This window comes from Lolium rigidum, chromosome 7, assembly GCF_022539505.1.
Source record: "Lolium rigidum isolate FL_2022 chromosome 7, APGP_CSIRO_Lrig_0.1, whole genome shotgun sequence".
Taxonomy (NCBI): domain Eukaryota; kingdom Viridiplantae; phylum Streptophyta; class Magnoliopsida; order Poales; family Poaceae; genus Lolium; species Lolium rigidum.
Genome location: NC_061514.1, coordinates 90,407,251 through 90,431,295, shown reverse-complemented (window position 1 = coordinate 90,431,295; position 24,045 = coordinate 90,407,251). Strand labels below are relative to the sequence as shown.

The 24,045-nt window shown below is 47.0% G+C and overlaps 2 protein-coding genes across 2 annotated transcripts; one reads left to right on the top strand and one right to left on the bottom strand.

The window, feature by feature from the left end:
• The first annotated feature begins 5,311 nt into the window (after positions 1-5,311).
• On the top strand, positions 5,312-15,471 carry LOC124671651 (anthocyanin regulatory R-S protein-like). The gene is made up of 8 exons (XM_047208000.1): positions 5,312-5,457; positions 5,551-5,805; positions 5,933-6,029; positions 6,179-6,193; positions 6,307-6,363; positions 14,154-14,810; positions 14,891-15,295; positions 15,400-15,471. Exons 1-8 carry the CDS (start codon positions 5,312-5,314, stop codon positions 15,469-15,471), a joined length of 1,704 nt encoding a protein of 567 aa, XP_047063956.1.
• Positions 11,101-11,442, bottom strand: LOC124675822. The gene has a single exon (XM_047211896.1). It carries the CDS (start codon positions 11,440-11,442, stop codon positions 11,101-11,103), a length of 342 nt encoding a protein of 113 aa, XP_047067852.1.
• Positions 15,472-24,045: the final 8,574 nt, after the last annotated feature.

Genomic DNA, 24,045 nt, shown 5'->3' with positions numbered 1-24,045 from the left:
GGGGGTCTGCTTCCGTTCCAATGCGACAAGATAAGCAGCTGCGACGGCGCGCCACCGGCGGCTTTGTGGTGCCGGCATGGTCGACTTGGAAAAGGGCTTGGTTGTATTTTTTTGTCGTTGTGGACCTTTCTGTAATATTGCCAAGTTAATATCAGTTTCTTTCACCGCAAAAAAAAGTAGCTAGCAGACGATTGTGACGTGGAAATGTTCACATCGATACAAGGGTATCGAGCCGTTCCTGCTTGGCTGCTCCCACCGTACACTCATTATTTGATGACTCACCATTAGTGTATTTGTTATCCATGCATATTAGTTTCTTTTTACAACTAACTAGTCTGAGTTACTCTCTATTACCAGCCTAAGGAACTTGTCGAGTACAATAGTGGTAGTTTTTTAAGTCCCCTTCGATTTAATTTGTGTTGTCCAATCTCTTTATTCCGTGCCTTAGGATATCTTCAACGGGGCGAAGCAAAGGACGCTGAGTGTTTGCGTCCACGCGGTCCTAAAATGTGTCTGGAAGCAGGTCTAACGGCCCGACGCATAATGATCGGGTCGTCCATGGAGACGCAAACACGACGCATATTTGCGCATGGGATGCGTCACGGCGGACGCTGCATGGACGCGCCAAGTGACCACTCGTTTTCCACCGGGCCTGCCTGGTAGCGAGCCATAGGGCTGTATGGAGTGCATCACTTCCGCGGCCGCCACATCGTCGGTCATCTCTTCCACGTCTGCGTCTGCGTCGCAGCCTTCGCCATCAATATCGCGGGTGCCTCTTCTGCACGCGCACTGGCGGGTAGCGGCCAGGCTTCTGCGCTGTCACCAATGGCATCGTTTCCCACGCGCGCTCGGCCTTAAAAGTAGACCGGCATCGTCTCTGCCATTGCCCACACCACCGACACCTCCACTCCCACCCCTCACAGCCACGCGCCACCGCATAACCATGGAAAAAAAGAAGCACGACTCCGAGGCATCCGGCAGCGGCACCAAGAAGGCGGAGCAGACGAACAGGGTGCCGCTGCCCGTCTAGGTGGCGTGGCTCATGCATAAGAACTGGACACCGTGCGACGGCTGGCGGGACGTCCACCTGCCAGGCGGGGGCTGGCGGCTCAGCCACCTCTGGGTACCTGTTCCGCCGTGCCTTTGCGCGAGCCAGACAGGAGCACCGAGATCCGACGCAGGCGGCGGTACCTGCCGGCGGACCTCCGCACCGATCCCGCCTTCGCCGTCGACTCCGACACTTGGTGCAAGATCAAGGACGATCCGAGGAGGCAGGTGGGCTTCCTCAGCGACAGGGACTTCCCGTTTGACTGGCCACCGCCGCCTCATCGTCGAGCACGGTAGCCGCCGGCGCCTCCACAGGATGACGACGACGAGGACAGCGACGCGCTAGCCTACCACAACGAGGAGGCCAAGGACGATAGCGACGACTTCATCGCCGTCATTTTCAATGAATGGAAGGCGGCCATGGCGGAGGGCCGTAAGTTCAAGTTCCCGGTGACGATGACGGACAACGAGATCGAGAGGCTCGGCGTCCTCGGCTCGGAGGTGGACCGACCGGTGCAGCCGCCGCTGCCCTGGTACGCCACCGGCATCGTGCCGCCGGGCGTCATGGAGGAAGAGGCCCTACAACGTGCGGTCGAGGACTCGGCCCCGCAACCACAACCGTTGCTTCCACCTCCGCCACCGCCGGTGGCACCAACGTATGTTCCGCCGGTTGCCAACTAGCTGTGGCCGGTACCGGATTTCGTCGTGGTCGACGATGACGAGTCCGCGGGCATTAGATTTTATATTTTTATTTTCCTTTCTTTACTATGTAAATTATGTATATATGTTGAAAAATGCAAAATTGAAAAAAAAAACGTCGTGCCGCTGGAGCCACCCCCCCCGCAAATGGACGCGCGACGATTTCCACCATTTGGGCTGACGCAAAAGAACGTGCGCATATATTTTGGGCGTCCGAAATACGACGCCCTATTGGAGATGCCCTGACACAATTTATGTCCGTTTGGATCAGGCGTGGACAAGAAAATTGGTCACATGTTCGCATGCGTCTGCCCCAGCGGCAGAGATGCATTTTTTGACCGCAAGGAACCTGCCATGAATTAATTATGGAAGAGAGAGAAAAAAGATGACTTTTGGGTGGCTAGAAGTTGCCAGCACATGGCCATGCATGCATTAAACAAGGGGAGAGAGAGGGGCCAAAACGTACACATTTTTGGAGCAAATTTGGTCCGCGTTTACGTTAGGATGGACGCTGTGGTCATTTTACGTCTAGCCGCTGCAGCGCGTTTTTTATCTGTGCAGACGCAAATAGACGTTTGGTCTGTTTGTGTCGTCTCGTTGGAGATTCCCTTAGGGCATGTAAAATGGGGTGACGTCAGATTTCACGTATGATTTTTCTGATTCGAAAGAGAGAAACATAATACAAAGATGGTTGACTTCCCTTAGCTAATGGATAAGGAATGATCTCTTAAAAAATAAGAAAATGATAATTTCTCCGTTGTACATATTTCCTCCCTTAGCAAATCATTATCTTACTAAAGTTTAATTGATTCTCATTAATTGTAGGTATGAAAACAAGATATAATGCATTATACTTTCTCTAGATGATGTGGGATAAGAAAAGACATGCCTTCTTTACGGGTAGATCATGTATTGAATGTTTCAAATCCAAAACCGCCTCACAATTCAAGAAAAGAGTTGCCAAATACTCCATCCGTATCCGTTTATTAGTCGTACGCGTAGCCCTAGGTTGTTAATTTAAACAATTTAATAGTAACTATATACAACAAAAGAAATAGCACTAGAAACTTCAGATGTTATATTTTTTAATGGGATAATTTTTTCTATCATATAGTTTATATTATATAAGCTAAATTGTCTACCTAGGTACACGCGTAGAAGTTATAAACCGTATGAAGGGAGTGAAACTGGTAGCAGTACAGGTGCGATATTATTCGCTACAGGTCTGAATTTTTTTTTGAAACGGGGCAAAAGCTTTGCCTTTCATTGATATAGTAGAAAAGAGTTGGCCGTTTATGAGGAAATCTGGCCGAAAAACCGTACAACACGACACCACACACAAGCCCCGAGGCTGCGCTCCACACGGGTCGACGACCAGCCAGGTCGACACCACACCTCAACGCAACAGGCGGAGGTGAAAGACCGAAGCCACAGCTCCAACTACCACGCCTGCCCCGAGTCCGCGCCCCGCCTGGCCGAAGACGAACCCGCCTCCGCCGAAACCACCAAAACACACCATAAGACCCTTTGCCTGGTGGACATCCAAAGCGAGGCCCCAAGAGGCAAAGCGACGCAAGAGCGCTGCCCACGCCCGATCCCGCGAGGGATCTAGGGTTTCCCCTGAAGAGCCCGAGCGGAGAACAAGAAACACCCGCTTTGACGACGCCTTCGGCGCCCACAGGCGTCACCGTCGTCGGTCCTGGCCAGCCGCCAAGACAGAGCTTTCGCGCAGCGAAGAGTTCCAAGACCTCGTGCCCGCCAACAAGGACCAGCATAAACCACCACCTGCAATCGCTGAGCAACCTCCCGGCCAACCGACGCGCAGAGGGCAGCACAGCCTGAAGCCAACGGAGTACCGCTTAAGATCCCCGTGGGCGCCGCCGGAACGCCGCATAGAGCGGACGCCGATCAACACCGACACGGGGCTCGAGGACGAACGCCGAAGACCGCAGACATGAACTCCTCGCACCACCCGAAGCCGCCACCGCACTGCCAACCCGGCCCAAAGCCATGGCCAGCACCAGGCCACCCTATCGCCAAGACGGAAACGCCGCCAACGGCAACAGCGGCCCGCATGGCCCGACAGGCCCAGATCGGGGCCCGCCCATCGCCGCAGCCTCCCGAAGCAGCACCGCCGCCATGGCCTCCGGCAGGCTCCTCTGCCGCGGCCCCCTCCGCCGGGGCCACCCTCAGGAACCTCCGCCACGGCCTCCTTCGTCGCGGCCTCCCGCTACAGTCCGTCGCCGTGACCAACCGAAGAAGCACTGCCGTCGCGATCACCCGAAGCAGCTCCGCCACCGCTGGCCCGAGCGCGCGCCGGAGCGCCTGCGCCGCTGCACCACCGCCGGCACCGCCACGCCTGCGCCGCAGCCCGTCCTGACCATCACACGCCGGCGCCGGCGTGCCTCCACCGCGCCACGCCTCAGGCCGTCCCGCCCCGAACAGGCCAGCATGGCCCAGATCCGGACCAGCCGCGCGCCATCCGTTCCGCCAGGAGCCCCCAGACGCGCCGTCACGCAGCACCCCTCCGCCGCGACCCAGCAGCCTCACGAGCAGCCTCCCGCGCCGCCGCACACCACCGCTGCTCCGTCGCCGTCGCGCTCGGCCGGAAGAAACTCCACTCGCATCGAGGAGAGGAAGAGGAACCGCCCCGCCGCCACCTTCCCCGGGGAGCGCAAGGCTTTGCCATTGTCTATAGTCTCGTATGTCATTTAGTTTGATTCATAAGCTTTGCAGAATAATTTGAATGTGAAACATTCGGACATTAGGTCTGCACTGTATTTGTGCCTTGACTTATTTCCGTAATTTTAACCGTAAGATGTGCTTCTGATGACCTAGTAAACTAGAATTAGGTACCTAGTATGAGCAAGGTGCTATATATAGTGCACCCTATGCGTGACGTGTCCCCGTCAAACACACTGTCAAATACACAGTGGTGAGGACATCGTACGTGTTACTCCACTTTTACTAACAGTGAGAAAATCAAGTAGGCTGGCATACTAAATTACCTAGAAAGTGACAGCATTAAATGTATGTTGGTGTAATAGTGTTTGGACATACAGTACTTTGCTGTTCTGTACTTGTGTGGCAGTCGTTGCTCGTCTGCTGCAAGATCTGTATAACATGACTTGGATTCTTGGTACATTTGCATATATATAGTAGCTACATCTCTCTCTACGACAGGTTGCCAATAGCGTAGTGCCGTAGTATGTGCAAATGCACCTAGCTTTTTAGCGGCTTCTTCTCCGGCCGGATCTCAACCAAAGCTCAAATCCCTTTTGGTTGGAACTCTTTCGTCCGTTGTTGTCTAGCTTAGTTAGTTTTAGTGTCTCTTTGTGCTTCTACTTCTACCTTAATTGCTCTCTCTACTTCGTTGAGAAATTAATCTCTCCAGAAGTTCCTTAGCACGAAGTGAGTAAAGAGGTTACAGCATGAACTTAAATTAATTAAAGATGATGCTTCTACACAACACAACCACGTCTTTCATATTTACTTGCAACTTTGTTTGCTCTAGCTTCACCTTGTGAATTCTGCATGCATATGCAGGAATTAGTGTGGATGCAAAATGGCACAATCAGCACCTCCGAGCCAGGAAGAACCCACCCATCTGGCGTCGTCGGGGAAGCAATTCAGGAACCAGCTCGCTGCCGTCGTGAGGAGCATCAACTGGACTTACGCCATATTCTGGTCCATCTCAACCAGCCGCCCAGGGTAATATAATGCTCAAGCTAAGCTAGTGACGAACACCGGCCTGTTCCTTTCCTCTTACACGATACCGGCTGGCCGGTTCCGTTTGTTTTGCAGATTCCTGACGTGGAAGGACGGGTTCTATAACGGCGAGATAAAGACGAGGAAGATCGCCAACTCGACGGACCTTACCGCCGACCAGCTCGTCCTGGATAGGAGCGAGCAGCTGAGGGAGCTCTACCAGTCGCTACTCTCCGGCGAGTGCGACCACCGGGCCAGACGTCCCGCCGCCACCCTGTCGCCGGAGGATCTTGGTGATGCCGAATGGTACTACACCGTCTGCATGACCTACGGCTTCCGGCCTGGCCAAGGGTACGTATGCACTTCGCCAAAGCACAACTCCACCCTGACAGTAGCTAGCATCTTATCATCATAAGATCTACTGTACTGAATACTCAAGACTGAAGTGTTTGGCGTTCTGCTGTAAACGCACTATCAGGTTGCCTGGCAAAAGCTTTGTGAGCAATCAACATGTTTGGCTCTGCAACGCTCAGCTCGCAGACACCAAAAGCTTCCAACGCGCGCTCTTAGCCAAGGTATGTCTGCGTGTGCACATCTTCAGTTCTCACTCTTTAATATACGGCATAAAAAGGTTTCTCTCCTTAATTAACATTTATGTATACTAACTGATATATCACGATTTCCTCTGTCTATGCATGGTCATACTATCTGCTGGCTAATTCAGACCGCGTCTATTCAGGCAAGTGCACTTCAGGCTTCCATCACATTTATTACAGTTAGCACTGCATGTCACTAGTTTACTTTTCAGATTTCTGACCCAACTGCACGGCTTTCTTTGGACACATTTTTCAGACAGTTCTTTGTATCCCATTCATGGGCGGTGTGCTTGAGCTGGGGACGGCTGAGAAGGTGAGTTCGTCGGAGTCCAAGTGGATTTTCCAAGCACCATGTTAGGTGCACACTCCCTATCCATCCAATCCATTTCGCTCTAAGATCCGTGCACAATCTTTCTCTTTTTTTCTCCCTAGCGAAAAAAAATTAAAACTTGAAACTTTTCACGTTAGCCTTATGTTGGAAACATAGTTGATGAAAAATATATTCATAATTTTTGTGGATATCATAAACTTAAATTAATAAAATTAACCCGTAAACTTTTCATTTTACATATTTTTCATGCACAAAAAGTCTGAATTTTTTTTAGACAACTTAGTTCCAGTATATTATTGGCGTGTAAAGTTTTTGGTTTCACATTTCGTAGGAGATGCAAAAAAGTGAAAGTTTTTGCATTGATCTCGACACAAGATGCTAAAAAAATGTTCCACGATGGCAACAAACTGCAGAGCATCGTATCGCTCCCTCTAAAACCAAGCGGTCTGAAAAAACATGGTTGCAAGTGACCGAATACCATCAAATCTAGCAATCTCCGACATGTCGTCCACTGGAGTTTGCTAGCCGAGCCTTCCGAATCTCGACACTCTGTCCAGAAAAATGAAGGCGAGCAACAAGCAATTCTTCGCTAGGGCGTGAGAGGGATCCTAGGGCCGCCTCCTTTATTCAAGCCGAGCCAACAGCCCCATGTCATCAGCACGCACTAAGTCATGTACCCAGATTGCAGGCACAAAAAAGTGCCGGCAAAGGCATCAAAAGTGCCGGCAAAGATTTTTCAAGGCACAAAAAAAAGTGCTGCGTTTATTCCAGTCGAGGTAGGTCTTTGCCGGCATTTTTAGAAAAGCACCGTTAATTGTATTTTAAGGCACTTCCAAAAATGCCGCTAGTTAGTATCGCCGGCACTTTTGAAAGATGCCACGGAATCTTTTTGCTGGCACTTTCCGAAAATGCCATAGAATCTTTTTGCCGGCACTTTTCGAAAAATGTCACAAAATCTTCTTACTGGCACTTTTCTAGAGTACCATCTAAACTTTTTGCCGGCACTTTTAAAGGATGCCTACAATTACTTTTTCAGGCTTTTAATTCTGGTGCCGCTGATTATTTTCTTACGCACTTTTAAGGTTGCTATACTGCCTGCAAACCTTCAAGCAATCTACAATCAAGAATACATCACACTCAAGAAGTCAAGCAATGTTTAAAACCAATATTTCCAAGCAATCTAGGTTTGAAACCAACATTTTGAAACATTCAAGGATTCACAATCCATGCATCTAACTTCCATGACCAACAGTGTTCAAACATGGTTTGCAACCATTAGATAAAATACACAACAGGGTTCATTTGCCGCCGAGGAAGAAAGTTGTCATGGAGTTTGGGCCCTGCCTCGCCGCGCGGCCAGATGCCTCCTCGTGCGGCCAGAGGAAGCTGCGCCAGCTGCGCCATGCATCCGACGCCGCAGTCAGGTTCCCGTCCCCGACACCAAGCCCTCTTCCTCGTCGAGCAGGAAAATGTTCCAAGTCCTTCATCCTTTTGATAGTAAATATGAAGATAAAACACCCACAGGATAACTGTGCTTGGATCTGCCTCAATGGAGCGTGCAAGAAGTAAAAGAGCCTACAGAATGTATGTTCAGAATTAGAGGTAAGCTGAGTAGCTGAGAACACAATAAATCCAATTCATGTTTAATTGTGTAACTGTAACATGTCCCTAAGTAGTAAGCAATACAATGATCACCTTTAGCCTGTCAGGTTTGTTTACTTTTCCATAATATAAACCAAGTGCAGCCTCTAAGAATAGTGACTGAAATATTTTTTCAATGGTGTATATGGCAAGAACGGCATGTGCATGTTTGAGAAGCAGTAACGAGGCTAGTATGTACCTCGTACCTCCAGTGTAGAAGCTCGTGTAGGGTATGGCTTTCACGAAGAATCTATGTCCTACATTCTTGCTTCAGCCTCAACTGAGCTCAACTGTGTACAACCCAGCCTCTGTACCCAGGAAGATGAAAGCAACACCTTACGTGAAGCCAACCACCAAAATGCGCAAAATGGCACACGGAGGGAGCAACGGGTCGAGTTCAAAGATCCTACGAGGCTACGACATGCCCATGCCGCAACACCGTTAGGGCCAGCAGCCTCCATTGACCAGGTCAGAGCTGACCTTCAAGTGCTCTAGCAAAATAAAGGATCACTTCATTGCCAAACCAGAAAACATGGAGAGGATATCAGAGTACTCAACTAATCCAGCAAAACATATGCAATTTGTTAATTATACTCATGCATGCTCTCAGAGTTCAAATACTACACCCAAATGTTGTTCAATAGTTATAAGTGAAAACACATGCATTCTCGCAGAGTTCATGCTCCTTCAAGTGCAGTACTAACAAAGACAGATTGTTTTTTGAATGTAGTCCAATGCCAAATTGAATAATGAAAATGCCTCTGCCAGATTTTGGATACTCGTTAGAAATCATCACGGTGGCTTAGGGCACATACTGATCTATTGGAATAAATTGTTAATTAAGCAGGCCTACAACATAAGCAGATGTCCCAAAATATGTACGTACAACTATAAAAACTCACAAAATAAGTGGTTTGCCCATATATGTGAAAAAACCAAGCAACTAAATAAGTGGTTTGCCCATATATGTAAGAAACTAACTTATAAGATATCTTCATTTTCCAAGTATCATAATACAAATGTGAAGAGGTAAATAGAAGAAAGCATAAAACATGGCATACATTGCAAAAGCTGCTAAATTAAACCTTTAAAAGTAACTTTTCTATTGGGCTTACAACTTTAATATTCTACTTAATTATTATGAATAGCCTTCACAAAATAAGGTCTACCACTTGTCATTATATTGCAAAAATGACCATGAGGGAAATATGGGTACTCTTACATATGTGCAGATGGCAAAAGAGATTAGTCATAAGTTATTATTAATAGTAGCTAAATGGAATTTTATCAAAGGTTGCATGTGCTTTACTGTCAGATTTTGATGCCTAGCTTTACTTCCTACAGAAAATAGGAGGTTATCCCATATATAAATAATATGATGCAGCCATATACCAATTGGCAGCTTGGAAAAATAACTAGGGTGATGTGAAATTGTTATCATCAGCCCGGTATGACTTGGCAGCATGTTCAATAACCTGACGAAGTGCACTTCACAAACTGGAGTATAGCAAGCACATAAATAGTGTATAAACATAGTGCAGCAACTACTGCGTATTTCACACAAAATTCACCTAGCAATGTAATCATTGGCACACCTCACCAATTGTAAGACAGGGGTACTGAAACATAATTGTCGGAGATAGATCTTTAAAGATAAAAGCATTGCCTGACCATACTGAATTAGACTATTTCTAGGTAACCAAAAAAACATGAAACGAATACATATGGTAGAGCATAGATGGAAGATTGTTACACGTGGGCACAATAACAATTCTATTATAGATCCACTACCACTATATTGAGAGTAAGAAAAGGGAAACACAAATTATCTTTAGAATATGCAAGGCATACAAAATATAGAAGTGCAATGAAAGAAGGCAAGGGAAGCTAAAGGATCATCCGTGCTTACCACTCGCACTTGCATGTACAGCAGAAAATGTAACACTCAATCTGCTGAGCCTCTTGGTGCACGAGACAACTTCGCTTTCTCCATTAACTGTAGTAAAGGAAGCATAGGCTAAAAATTATATTGAGAAAATAAATGTAAGGGGTGATGAATTTCTATTAAATTTAAAATCCAGTGCATGCCTACAGAGCTAAAAAACACAAGCACAATCATGCGCATAAGTATTCACTTGACCCAGCAAGAGGAATCAATTATATACTCCAGCCTAGTACGATCATTTTGTGGTATCTGTAACAGATGCCTTACTGCAAAATAAATATATCTTGCTGGGTATAGCTATCTAGATGAAACCTGACTGTGTATAGGCCAGGATGTGAGAAGGTACTTTCTAAAGCATTCAGCTAGCCATCACAGCAAGGTAAGATTACCGTATAAAGTACCGCATGTAGAAATTTGGAGCACTACCACTAATAATCAAGGAATTGTATACTCCTCGAATGGCTCAGCTTGGTGCAGTGTCCTCTCAGCACAGATATACCATTGTTCAAGGTCCCCTGCCCTGAAGTGGCTGAACACCATGGTGCGCCGCAGAAGCGTCGGTGTGACTCATTCACGTACGCCTTGGCCTTGCTAGTGAGGTACTTGACTATGTGTCTGGTCGTGGTTGTCATGCCGGGCTGAGTAAGCTCACCAGCATAGGCAATATCACAAACACATACTGGACACCAATTATCCAGATACCACAATTGATGTCAGTTCCAAACACTTGGCTGTAGGAGGTAGATTAAACATAGCTGGTCCATGGGAGAAGGCCAACGCACCTCAAACACCATGGCTCGTCGAAGATGTGGCCGCGCGGGCGCCTACCCCGGTGATCAGCGTCCATCGAGAGGGCCCCATCGAGCAGTTTCTCCCGAGGGGCCAAGGTATTGCTGCCACCATGGCCGAATCTGTGAAGGGGCCGATCCGCGAGGTGGCGGAGGACCGCGACGAGGGGGCTCCCTTCTCCCGGTTTCCACCCGTGGCCGCCCCAACCACATGCGGCCGGAAGACGACGGAGAGGTGGCGCAGAGGATGGGGGCGGCAATCATGATGCGGTCAGCTGAGGACCCGCGGTGGTGGTGGGCGGGCGGTCACGCCACCTTCCTTCCCAGACCTGTGGCGCGCGCGGATCACTCGGCGAGGGCATTGGCGGATGCGGCGAGCTCCTGCTGCTGGAGGCGCTCGAGCGCCCTCTGGTGCGCCCAGGTCTCGATGGTGAGATCGGGCTTGGCGTTGAGGAGGATGACGACGGTGAGGAAGGAGGTGAGGTAGCAGGGCATCTCCCAGTCCTCCCACTTGCGCGACTCCCCCGGCGGCGGCGGCGTGCGGTTCATCGGGTACCCCTTGGGCCGCACCTCGTGCCCCGGCGCCGTCCACCGCCCCGCGCCGTCGCCATGCCCGCCGCGGACGTGCGCCGCCGCGCGCAGACGCGCCCGCAGCATGCCTCCCGCCGCCGATGAGATCGCCCGCATCGTGCTAGGTCGGTGCGTGTGCGCGAGGTGGAGGATGGACGAGGCGTCCCGGTCTAGGCCACCGCCGCCAGGAGAGCTAGGGTTCCCCGTCGAATGGAATGGGTGGTTGTGCTTGCCGGAGATCTGGACTGCGGATTTTTTTACAGGGACTGCGGATTAATTAATATAATCTGAATGGGCTTATGTGCAAAACAGTGGGTGCGCATCAGCCTTCACCGGCACTTTCGCATCAAACTTTAGCGGCACTTCTCCAGATCGCCAGCGCCCGATTATCGGCATCAATTGTAAACTGCCGCTGACCATCAAAATTTAATGGCACTGTGCCAAATCACCGGTAATTACTGGACCATTAGCGGCACTAGTTATAAACTGCCGTGCAAAACAATTATTAGCGGCAGTTGGCTAAAACGCCGGAACCAAAATGCCGCGAATCGTGGGACGTGGGGTAGTGATGTTCCTAGTGGGCAAGTATGCCACGAGCCAGCAGACTGAGGCACCACCGCAAAGACCAACGACGGCGGCATCACCATGGTGCCAATCCATCATCGTAGCCCGGCGCCCATAACCGTGGTACCAGACTCACAGGCCCACTAAAGCCCACACTACTAGAAAAAGGCCTAGATGCAGAATGTTAGCAGTGGCGAACTACTTTTCTGGCTATATAGCAGTGGCGCACCACAAAGTGATGTTCCACCGGTAGGCAACTTAGCAGTGGCGCACCTGGTGAGCAGTGCGCCAACACTAAGTTTAACCATGGTTTGACCCACCCCTATACATAGCAATAGCACACCATATAGAGGTGCACCACTGCTATTTGAGGTAGCAGTGGCACACCTCTACATGGTGCGCTTTCTACGACCTCCAATGAAAAAAAAAATTATATGAAAATGTATCTATGCGAAAGTTCCTATCCTATTTCAATGCCCTACGGGTATTTAGACAATTTTTAGACTCCCAACAATCGAAAAGGAAGCATGACTTTTTTCAGGTTTTACATTTCGGGCAGAATTTTTTTTAAAAAAAAAAATAGCAATGGCGCACCAAACCATGGGGTGCGACACTTCTAACTTCCCACCCATAAAAATTTGAAATGGCCGGTTACCATTACCCATATCCTCTCCCTCCTCCACACTACTCCACTCACTCCCTCCTCCTCCAACTCCTTCCTCCTCCTCCACTCCTTCCTACTCCTCCACTCTGGCCTCCCCCTCCACTTCCTCCTCCTCTACTCCGGCCTCCTCCTCCACTCTAGCCTCCTTCTTACACTCCAGCCTCCTCTTCCACTCTCTCCTCCTCCAACTCCGCCCCTCCTCCTCCTCCAACTCCAATTCCAGCCTCCTCCTCCTCCTCCTCCTCCTCCTCCTCCACTCCTCCTCATCTCCTCCTTCTCCTCTTCCTCATCCTATCCTCCTCCACTCAGCCGAACCTTCCTTCCTCATCCTCTTCTTCGGCTGCATGTGGAGCTTCCCATCACAGAGAACGCGCCAAGATGCATACTAGAACGAAAATCGAAAAAACCCCAAAAAATCAAAAAATTCCATATATAGAACCAGATCTAAATTTCAACTTTTTTACCAGTGGCGCACCTCTTTTTTTGCGCAGTGGCGCACCTCGACGAAATAGTAGTGGCGCACCAATGAGCTAGTAGTGGCGCACTACGTGGTGCACCACTGCTAATCCAGATAGCAATGGCGCACCCAGGTGCGCCACTGATAGCCAATATAGGTGCGCCACTGATTAGCTATTTTCTATTAGTGCCAAGACCCCGGGTGGATCTGGATCCGGCCGTCGCACCATGGGGGCACCAGGACTAGGCGGAGGAGCTCCACCTCCATCGTCGATGCGCCAGGATCGTCGTTGGAAGGTTGCATCACCGCGCCGCCGTCGACACTCGATGCCATCACCTGCGCCGCAAGGAGAGGGAGTTCGCCGCCCGTAGAAAAAATCCCGTCGCCGCCGACACTGCGCGGGCTTTGCCAAGTGGTGTGTTCCTACGATGGCGAGATCTAGGAGGAGGAGGAGGAGAGGAGGGATGAGGAGGAGCAGCCACCGGGGGCTAGGGTTGGGGAGTAGCTAAAATGGGGAGAATTTCACTTCCCTTCCTATGCACCAACATGAGTACTAGGATTTTTAATCTTCACGAATATTAAATCCTAGTCCTCAAGATAAATTGCATGAGTACCAGGTTCAGTCAGGGCCTCAAGTATAAATAAAAACCTAAATTCGTGTTCGTAAGGATTTGAACTCATGTGCTAGTTTATACATCCACTCCTCAACCAGTTGAGCTAGGCTCACTTCCTAGGTGACCGAGATCCCCATATTTCACGAGCATTAGAAAAAGTAAATAAACAAACGATTTTGAGGCCACATGATTAAGGGTGATTCGATGCTTGCAATGTATTGCAACATTGGTAGTGTACACATGAGTTTGTAATCGGGAAAATGACTTGGAAACATTGGATTGCTTTATAATTCGTGGTCTCCTGATTAACATGGATTGCAGATATTGGATGACGTCACATAAAATTAGTTTTTAGACACTCCTAATGAAAAACATGGCGCCATGTTATTAAAACATGCTATCACTTGTAGTACTTCGCGCGAGTATTATGTGTTTGTTTTTGTTCAATTAAATGGGCACTCATCAAAGACTGAATCCATCTATATGTTATTTTATCCTAGTAAGGTGATATTGATCCTTTTTTTGCTAGGTTTTGGAGGACACGAACATTGTGAACCGGATCGGCACATCCTTCTGGGAGATACAATTTCCTACATGCTCGGAGTCGGAGGAACCGAGCTCCAGCCCATCAGAAAACGAACCTGGTGATGATGAAGCCAACATCGTGTTCGAAGATGTCGACCACAACGCCGTCGAGGGGATGATGTCCAGGGAGATCGACTGTCTGTCTGATGGCAACCTAGAGCTGATCACGAAGGAGATCGACGAGCTCTACGGCCTATGCGATGAGCTGGATGTGCGCGCTCTCGAGGATAACTGGATCATGAGCGGGTCCTTCGAAGTCATGTCTTCTCCAGAAGCGGCGTCGGTGTCAGACGCAGAACGGATCACTGATGATGTTGTCACTCTAAGTTACTCATTTCAATCTTCTCGGTCGTCGTGTTTTACGCCATGGAAGAGGTCCTCGGACTCGTTGGAAGATGTGGCTGCGTCGGTCGCTGGAGAGTCGCAGAAGTTGCTGAAGAAATCTTTGGCTGGCGGTGCATGGACGAATGGTGGTGGTGGCGGCACGGCAAGAGCTCGGGAAAGCAATGTCAAAGGGCATGTCATGTCGGAGAGAAGGCGTCGCGAGAAGCTCAACGAGATGTTCCTGATTCTGAAATCATTGGTCCCATCCATTCACAAGGTAACCCCTGCTCATTTTCTTCTTCTTATGTAGTATGTGTTACAGAATGTTCATAGAAAAAAAATGGACTACTTTTGCAGGTGGACAAAGCATCCATCCTAGCAGAAACGATAGCCTATCTCAAGCAGTTGGAGCAAAGGGTAGAAGAGCTAGAATTCAGCAGGGCACTCTCGCGCCCGGTAGAAACTGCAGGCCGGAAGCGACACGATGTTGCTGGGAAGATCTTGGCTGGATCCAAGAGGAAGGCATCAGAGTTCGGCGATGCCAACACCGAGAAGGGGCACCTCTCCAAGAAGGACCACGGGTCGAGCAACATGGTGAACGTCACTGTGATGGACAAGGAGGTGCTTCTGGAGGTCCGGTGCCGGTGGAAGGAGCTGCTGATGACACGAGTGTTCGACGCCTTGAAGGCTCTCAGACTCGATGTTCTATCCGTGCAATCGTCAACGCCGGGTGGCCTTCTTGCTCTGAAGATACGAGCTCAGGTCTGGCATGCTCACATCAGTCATGAATCATGATCGATCTGGTTAACGCTCATGGTGGCTATATCAGTTTACTAATGTAACGTTCTCGGGTGATTTATTTGCAGCACGCCGATTCTGCCGCCGTGGCACCTGGGATGATTAGCGAGGCGCTTCAGCGAGCTATAGGAAAGGGCTGAAATGTGCGAGCCATCCAAAATAGTAGACTGGCGCGCGAACAAGGTTTCATTTGCGTGGGGCATTGTACACATTTTTTAAAAGCTGACAGTAGGTTTCCCCACTGTATTTTTTTATATTAATTTTGGGTTTATATATATGAGTTTACAACAAGACCAGAACTGAGCTTGAGAGAAGCTCAGAAAGGCTAACTAAAAACAAGAAAACAAAATGCTTTATACAAAGGCAGCACACCTACACATTAAAACCGTATACACGCTGTGATTGTGAGCCTGGCCATCGGTTCTTTGTAACAGAACTTTGTTCAATCGTTTTTTACTCCACCGATATTACCCGACCAGGTCCTAAAATTAATTTCTTAAACGCCCAGGATATGCGTATACAACAAAAATATGACCCATGTCTAGGTATTTAGTATTTAACAAAATGTTAGTTATAATTACATTTTTCTACTAAGCAACTCAACAAAGTGGCAAATAGCTTTTATACATAAATAATGGTTTATATCAAAAAAAAAATTTGCATGCGAAAGATATTCAATGTTTCAAATGAGGTCTACATATTATTATGTCAAACAACTCTATGATGTGATAAATACTTATTTTTATATGAAAATAATTGATTTTAATTCACATTGTGCTTTATTAATGTTATTGTAAGGTCTAGACACAAGATGAACGCAGGCGGCGCAGGGGCGCAACTCCGCGTCGCGCGGGCTCTCTCCTCCGACCTCCCCAGCCGTTGCTGCCGCCAGCCTTCTTGGCGGTGGTGGCGGTTCTCGTTTGATGGCGGGCCAGGTCATGGGGGCGAGTACAGGAGGGGGTGGTGGCCCTGATTAGCATGAAAGAGGCGACGGGGGATGGGGGAAATAGGCAATAGGCGAGGCGATGGGGGAGGGCTGATTCCGGCAAGCAGACTTCCCGTCGTGGTGGCGCAGTCGTCATCGAGGGGAACGAGCACGGGTTCGCCGGGATGGACGCAACTCTCGGGTGGTGATAGCTCATCATCTCGCGGATCGGTGGAGAGGGTGAGGAGCAGCTTGCCTCTAGCGAAGGAGAAGTTTTCGATGGGGATCTCCGGTGTTGGGGAGAGTCTCCGGCCAGTTTTCCCGGTGGTGGTAGTGAATGGCGTGGGAGATCGCGATGGTGCCCTGGATCGCTCACCCCGACCGTGCTAGCAGGAGAGGGGAGGGCTTCATCTTCGAATGCAGTTCGTCTTCCGATGTTGCAGGGGGTGTCGGGAGTCGCGATGATCTTACCATCTGATGGCGGTATAGCAAGCTCGTTTGGTGATCCACCACATGGTTCGAACACCAGTCGATAGTTTGTTTTGCTTCACCAACGGGGAATTCCGCCATGGCTGGCACAAAGGAAGGCGCGGATAAAAGTTCGAGGTCAGGTGGGCCGCTGCTGGGCCAAAAAGTGTTTGGTCAGGGGCCTTCGCTGCACAAGTTATTGAAGGGGTTCTGGAAGGTTGGGGAAACGCTCACAGAATCGTGGCCAAGTCTAGGTTAGGGAAACAAGTGCCAGAAACAGGTTTCCCCCAAAATTTCGCGGCGGCGGTGATGGCGGGAGGAGGTGGATCTCGGGGTGAATGGCGTGGAGAAGGAAGGGGAACTGGAGGCGAGTTTGGGGGTGGCAGAGGATCCTGGATGGGGCATGGACGGTTTGGTGGAGGTCAATTCGGGGGTGGGGGTTTTGAGCAACCGCCGACATACATGGACCAACAACATATGGGGTTCGTTGGTTTGGCTGGGTAGCAGCATCAACCTTTCCCGGGTCACAACTACAATCATGGTATGCCCCCACCTCAATCTTGGTAGTATCAGTTTGGTGGTGCGCCCCAGCAAAGGCCCCTTGGGATGTTGTCATCGCAGCGTCCGATTGGGGTTGGGTTGATTTCTGGTGAGGGAAGAAGGCTTGAAAAAGGGCAGGTAACAGCTAATCAGAGAGGTCACGTTGGGTTCCAAGCTAACAAAGGTCAATCAGCAATTTCAAATTCTTCAGGAAGTGCACAAGCTAGGATGCATGCTGGACAGGTTCAGTCTAAATCTGCAAGTGAACAATCAGGGTCAGTTTAGGTTACAAGAGGATCCAACATTGGGGAGTCTAGTCGAGGGATAATTCGGGATTGCCATAGATGCGCTAAACCTGGGCATTTTGCAAAAGAATGCACATAGTTTCTATACTGTATTCATTGTGGAAAGAATAATGTGCACGTGTCTGACAAATGCCCAATGGTGAATAGACCTAGTCCGGTTGCCAAACTGGTGGGATGTGCAGCTGAGGGTTTGCAACTATTGGTGGCTCAGTCAGGGAAAAAAGTTGAGAAGGATGAAACTTTGGAAGAACGGGGTCTGGTTACTGTGCTGGAAGGGGAGCTTACGGTTCAACGGTTGAAAGATGCTTTCAAGAGACAGTTTCCATGGGGTGGGGATTGGCAAGCAAAAGAACATGGGAAGAAGCAGTTATTGGTTAAGTTCGTCTCACCTAAGCGGCTGGAAGAGATGAGTAACTATCCATACTTTGGTCTCAAGGGGAGCAAGAATATGATAAAGATTTCTAAGTGGAGCTCAGTTGTTGATGCTATTCTTAAGCTTTCAACTGTTTGGGTCAGGGTTTCTAGAGTGCCTCTAACATTCTTACATAGAGATGGTTTTGCAAAGGTGGGGTGCTTGATTGGTGCTTTCCTAGATGCTAATATGCAAGGGTACAGAGACACACAAGGGTAATTAGAATCAAAGTAGTTGTTAGAGATCCTCAAAAAATACTAGAAGTATCATGTGCACTTCGAGCTTGAGCAAATTATCGAAGAAGGTGGGTTGCTGAAAGATGGGTTGATTATCAAGAATGATGAGTCGGGTGGAGATGGCCTGGAGCAGTTGTTTGAAAGGACCTATAAGAGAATAAGAAGTGGAGATCCTAGCAAACAAGGGAGTGTCAATTATGACGGTGTAAGCCCTGATAGTATGCAAATAGATGAAGTCCCTTCGAGTCAGGCCGACACTGATAGGCAGATGGAAGAAGAACAAAGGAAAAATGCTTCTGAAGCAACTAATCAGAACAATAAGAAAACTAGTGAGGTAGCTGGCAACTACAGGAATGATGTGCAAATAGAAAATGTGGAAGATGAGGAGGAGAAAGTTGACTATAAGTGTAGTGGAGAAATAGGTAATATGAATGAAATGTCATATAATGCATATGATGAAGATCCAGATGATTTTACCAGAAAAGTAGGCTTAAGTACTCAGGTTATAAGAAAAATCAATGAGTCGGTGGAAGCTGAAATGAAGAAAGAAGATAGGGTGGAAATATGGGATAGCTTGGAAGACTGTGAGACGAAGTGGAAACTAAGAACACCATGGAAAAAGCGGAGAATCTGGTGAAGCAAAAAAATCTGGGTCATGTGAATGGTATGATTTCCAAATCTAATAGTCTTAATGTAGCTACTGCTTTATTTCATAGTATTGCTAGTAAAGTTGGAGTCAGTTTGGGTAGAGATAGTATAGAGATGTATAGTAGTAATGCTGCTATACAAAAACTAGAGAATGCTAGGTGTGAGCTGTATTTGGCAAATAAAAATAAAAATGTCTCGGGCCTGCAAGGTATAGATGATAGGGAGAATGGCTCTGATAATGACTATGCTAATGAGGAAGAAAAGATAGTGGTGGTATGGATTCGTCTGATGAAGATCTAGATGATCTATGTAAAGTTCTTGCTGGAATTGGGTGTAGTAGTGCTAGTAAAGGTAGAGGTAGAGGTAGAGGTAGATCTAGAGGTATATTTAATGTTAATTATGGTAGAGGTAAAGAATTAGGGGTAATATTGTGATTTGTTTAGTTGTTATGTGAGGGATGTTTTGGAATCCTAGGGGTCTAAATGATCCGGAGAAAAAATATGCTATTTTTGAAGTTGTTAAAGATTATAAACTAGGCTTTGTTGGTCTATAAGAAACTAGAAAGTCAAGTTACACTAGTTCTCTATTAAGTTCTTTAGTTGGAAATCTTTATTTTACTTGGGGATGTTCTCCGGCAAGGGGTTTTGCGGGCGGAGTTTTGCTTGGTATAAATAATGAGTTGGACGATATTATGGAGATGGACTGTGGAATTTATTATGTGAGATGCTTAGTCAGATATAAGTTGACATAGTGTCAGTTTATGGAGCACCGCATGATAAAGATAAACATGTTTTCTTGATTGAACTAGTTCATGTTCTGCATTCGAATTCTTTTCCTTATGTTGTTGGTGGGGACTTTAACATCATTAGAAAAGGTAGTGAAACTAATAAGCCTAGGAGGTTAACAAAATGGTCTACTTTGTTTAATGCAATTATTAACAGTAAGTTAAAGGAATTAGAGTTATCTGGTAGAAATTTTACTTGGTCTAATAACCAAGAAAGTAATATTATGGCAAAATTTGATAGGATCCTAGTAAGTATGAAAGGGGAGAGTGATTTCCTTTGGTTATAGTAAGAACATTTCCTAGAATTATTTCTGATCATACTACTTTGATTATGGATGTATGTATAGATAACATTAAGGTTCCAAGTCTTTTTAGATTCGAGCTGGCTTGGTTTCTGAGAGAAGATCTTAATAGTGTAGTGAGTAAAGTTTGGCATACGTCTTTCCCTGGTAGAAATATTTTATATATGTGGCAAAATAGAGATAGAGGTTTAAGAAAAAAATTAAAAGGATGGAACATTAATTATAATAGTGCTTTCAAGAAATAGAAAAAATTCTTGATAGAAGAAATAGACAAAATTGATAGAGAAAGCGAGATGGTAGGTTTAGTTATGGATAAATGTTTGGCTAGAAGAGATATGGAGAAGCGTTTGAACTATATTAACAAAGAAGAAATTAAGTGGATTCAGCGAGCTAAAGAAAAAAGATTTATTAGAAGGTGATACCATGCCATCTTACTTTATGGCTAAGGCTAGTGGTAGGCGGAGAAAAAACAGAATTTTCAGTTTAGAGCAGGATGGGGTTCTAATTCAGGGAGACAACGATATCGTGCTTTTTGCTACTAGTTTTTATAAATCTCTTTTTGGTCTAGCTGCTAGTGTGTGTAATATTACTCTTGATGTGCCAAGACTGTGTGTTAGAAGATGTAGATAGGAATTTTCTGCAACAAGAATTTTGCTTAGATGAGATAACAGTAGCTTTATTTCAGATGAAGCATAATAAAGCGGCAGGTCCAGATGGGCTTCCCGCTGAATTTTACCAACATTTTTGGCACATGTTAAAAATGGCTTGTTAGTTTTGTTATGAGTTTTATCTTGGTAAAATAGATATCTCCGGGTTAAATTATGGTATCATCACCTTGCTACCTAAAGCTAGTGATGCTTCTAAATTGCAGTTGTTTAGACTAGTATGTTTAAGCAATGTTATTTTTTAATTGATAACCAAAGTAATTAATAATAGAAGTATTGTAGTGGCAGATAAAATAGTGGCTTCAGTTCCGACCGCTTTTATAAAAGGGAGGTTTATTTTAGACGGTGTGATTATTTTACAGAAAGCTTTGCAAGAAATAGTTGACTTTGAGAAGGCATATGATAATATTAACTTGGCTTTCCTTTTAGATGTGTTAAAAAACAAAGGTTTTCCTGAAAATTTTATTAGTTGGATTAAAGAGTTAATTAGTGGCAGTAAAATAGCAATAATGATAAATGGTGTGTTAGTGTCATATTTTAAGACTAAGAAAGTGTTGAGGCAGGGGAACCCATCTCACCAATCTTATTTGATATTGCGGTCGATGTTTTACAAGTGTTAATTAGGAGGGTTGAGGATAGAAATCTGTTAAAAGGCGTGGTCCTAGATTTAGTAGAAGGAGGTTTAATGATGCTTCAGTACGCAGACGATACGGTTTTTTCATTTAAGCTAGTGAGGAGAATGCTAGGAATTTGAAAATGCTATAGTGTTGCTTTTAACATTTGCCGGGTTTAAAGATTAACTTTCATAAAAGAAAAATATTGTGTTTTGGTCAGGCTAAGGTGGATTGTGACCTGCATAAGGACATTTTTTACTTGTGTAGAAGGATCGTTACTGATGAAATATTTAGGAATACCTGATCATAGTACTAGGTTGAGAAATGTAGACTGGAAAAATGCGGAGGAAAAAATGGCGGGGGAAGTTTATGTCATATGGGGGTAAGTTGATTCTGATCAAAGGTAGTCTAAGTAATGTACCGTTTTACATGATGTCTTTGTTTTCTTTACCTAAAGGAGTAGATGGACATTCCTAGGAAAAGAATGTTATGGAATGATAAGGAGGATGATAATAAATATCATTTAGTTAATTGGAAAGATGTTTGTCAACCTGTAGGTCAAGGAGGGCTAGGGATAGTGGACTTGGGTGTAATGAACATTTGTCTATTAAGCAAGTGGTTATGGAAACTAGAAAACGAAGAAGGTTTGTGCCAAAAAATGATTTTAAATAAATATTGTAGAAGTAGTTTATTAGTCGAAGTTAAGAAAAAAGCTGGTCAATCTCACTTCTTCCATGGTGTTTTAGATGTTAGAGATGTTTTCTATAAATATTGTAGGAAAGTGGTAGGCAATGGGTTAAATACTCGTTTCTGGGAGGAGAAGTCCCCTTTAATGTAAACTTTGCTATTTGTATAATTTAACTTTCAGTGCTGGTATTCGGGTAACTAAAGTTTTTGAAGAAGGTTGGAATTGTGTGAGGTTCAGGAGAACTTTGCAAGGGGAAACTGCGAATATGTGGAGGGAGTTACAGGATTTATGTGGGGAGGTTGTTTTAACTGACCAGAGGGATAAATGTAAATGGTTGTTGGACAAATCCGATCAGTTTACGGTTAAATAATTATAGTCTGCTTTAAAAATTAATCAAGTTAGATGTCCTTTTAAATTTTTTTGGTTTATTAAGGTACTTCTTAAGATTAAAGTGTTCTTGTGGTTAGTTGTTAAGAAAAGTATTTTAACTAGGGATGTTTTGAAGCATAGAGGTTAGGAGGGCAGTGGTAGATGTCTCTTCTGTAGTGAGAACGAGAGTATCGATCATATTTTTGTACACTGCTCGATGGCTATTATGCCTGGGGGTTGTACAATGTGCTTTTGATATCAAGACTGATTTTAAATCAGTTTCTGACGTTATTGGTTGGGTGTTTATGTTTCTGCCTAGTGTTAGAGGTTTAGTGGCAACCAGTGTTACTGCGGTAATGTGGACTTTTGGAAAACTAGAAATGCTACCTGTTTTAATAATATATGTCCGTATGATCCGACTAGTGTAATTGCTCAAATGGCTCATTGGATGGATTCATGGGCTATTCTTCAGATCAAAGGTCGACGAGGCTTGCAACGCAGAGGAGCAAGAATGCTACTGCGTGTGGCAGCTGAAATCTTCAATAAGAAGAAGGGATGGGCGCCCGATGGTGCTCAGACTTGCTAGGCGAAGTGTGCGGGAAGAAAAGAAGTAGAAGAAGAGCATGATGGTGGACATAGTTTGCTGTTTTTTAGTTGTCTTTATGTTGCCTGGAGGTAGGAGTTTTAATTTTATGTATGTTGGCTGGAGGTGAAAGATCTAGTTGTGAGTTGTATAATTTTTAATTTTCTGTATGTTGCCTGGAGGTGAAAACATCTTGTTGTGAGCTGGAGTTGTGGTTCAAAAAGTTTAGTAGTGTTCTTAAGTGTGCGGGAGGAACTGCAAAGTTTCAAACAGATGATGTTTATCTGGTTTCATTCCCAACAATGAAAGGTCATGGTGGCGGTGGTAGTCAAGTTTGGGGATGCCTAGTCGGCGGACTAGCGGCGGAGCTACGCTGGCTGCTACTTGGTGGCAATTGGTGCATGCTGGCGGTAGGTAGGTCATACCTGCGCGGGACTGTGGGGCAGCCTCATATCTTGGGAGCGTATGCCAAGATCGGTGGCGGCTGGTGAGGCGGGGCCTATCTGTCCTCGGCTGGCAGCAGCGGCGTTTGCTCGCCGGCGTGCAGCAGCCGGCGGTGGTCCTGGGCCGTGGTGGTCCTCTCCCACCTTGCTTCAGGGTCTTGGCGCCGGTGGCGATGGTGGGGAGGCCGGGGCGGCGGCCCTGTGGTTGGCGGTCGGGTGGTGCCTCAAAGCGGCGGTTACATGTAGGACGGTGGGTATCGAGGGTGCTACTGTGCGGTGGTTGTGTGGAGGCCGCCCCCTGATTTATCGGTGACTCGGCGGCTGCGGTGGGCCACTGCGTGTGGCAGGATGCTATTGCTGGCACCTGCAGCCCATGATAGAGGTGTGCCATGGCTCATGGACGGCGGCATGGCGACGCCTCTCTTATGGTGGTCGGGGCGCTGTCTGGCGCCCGCCACTCAACGTGAGGTGTTTGCTCTGCTGCTGCGCGTGAAGGCTGGAGCGGCGGCTCCGGGACGAGGAGGTTTTTGCTGCTCCGCGCTGGCCGTGCGGGCGGCAGTGTACGACTGCGTGGTCGGCCAAGGGGTGCGTCTTGGATCACCGTGGTACCGCGGCGACGGCGAGTTGCGACGCGAACCTGTCTACTTCGCCTTTGGTGATAGGCTTCAACGACTTGGGTTTTGGTGAACTCCGAGCGAAAGTACTGCATCGATTTCGATTGGTTTCAGCGTC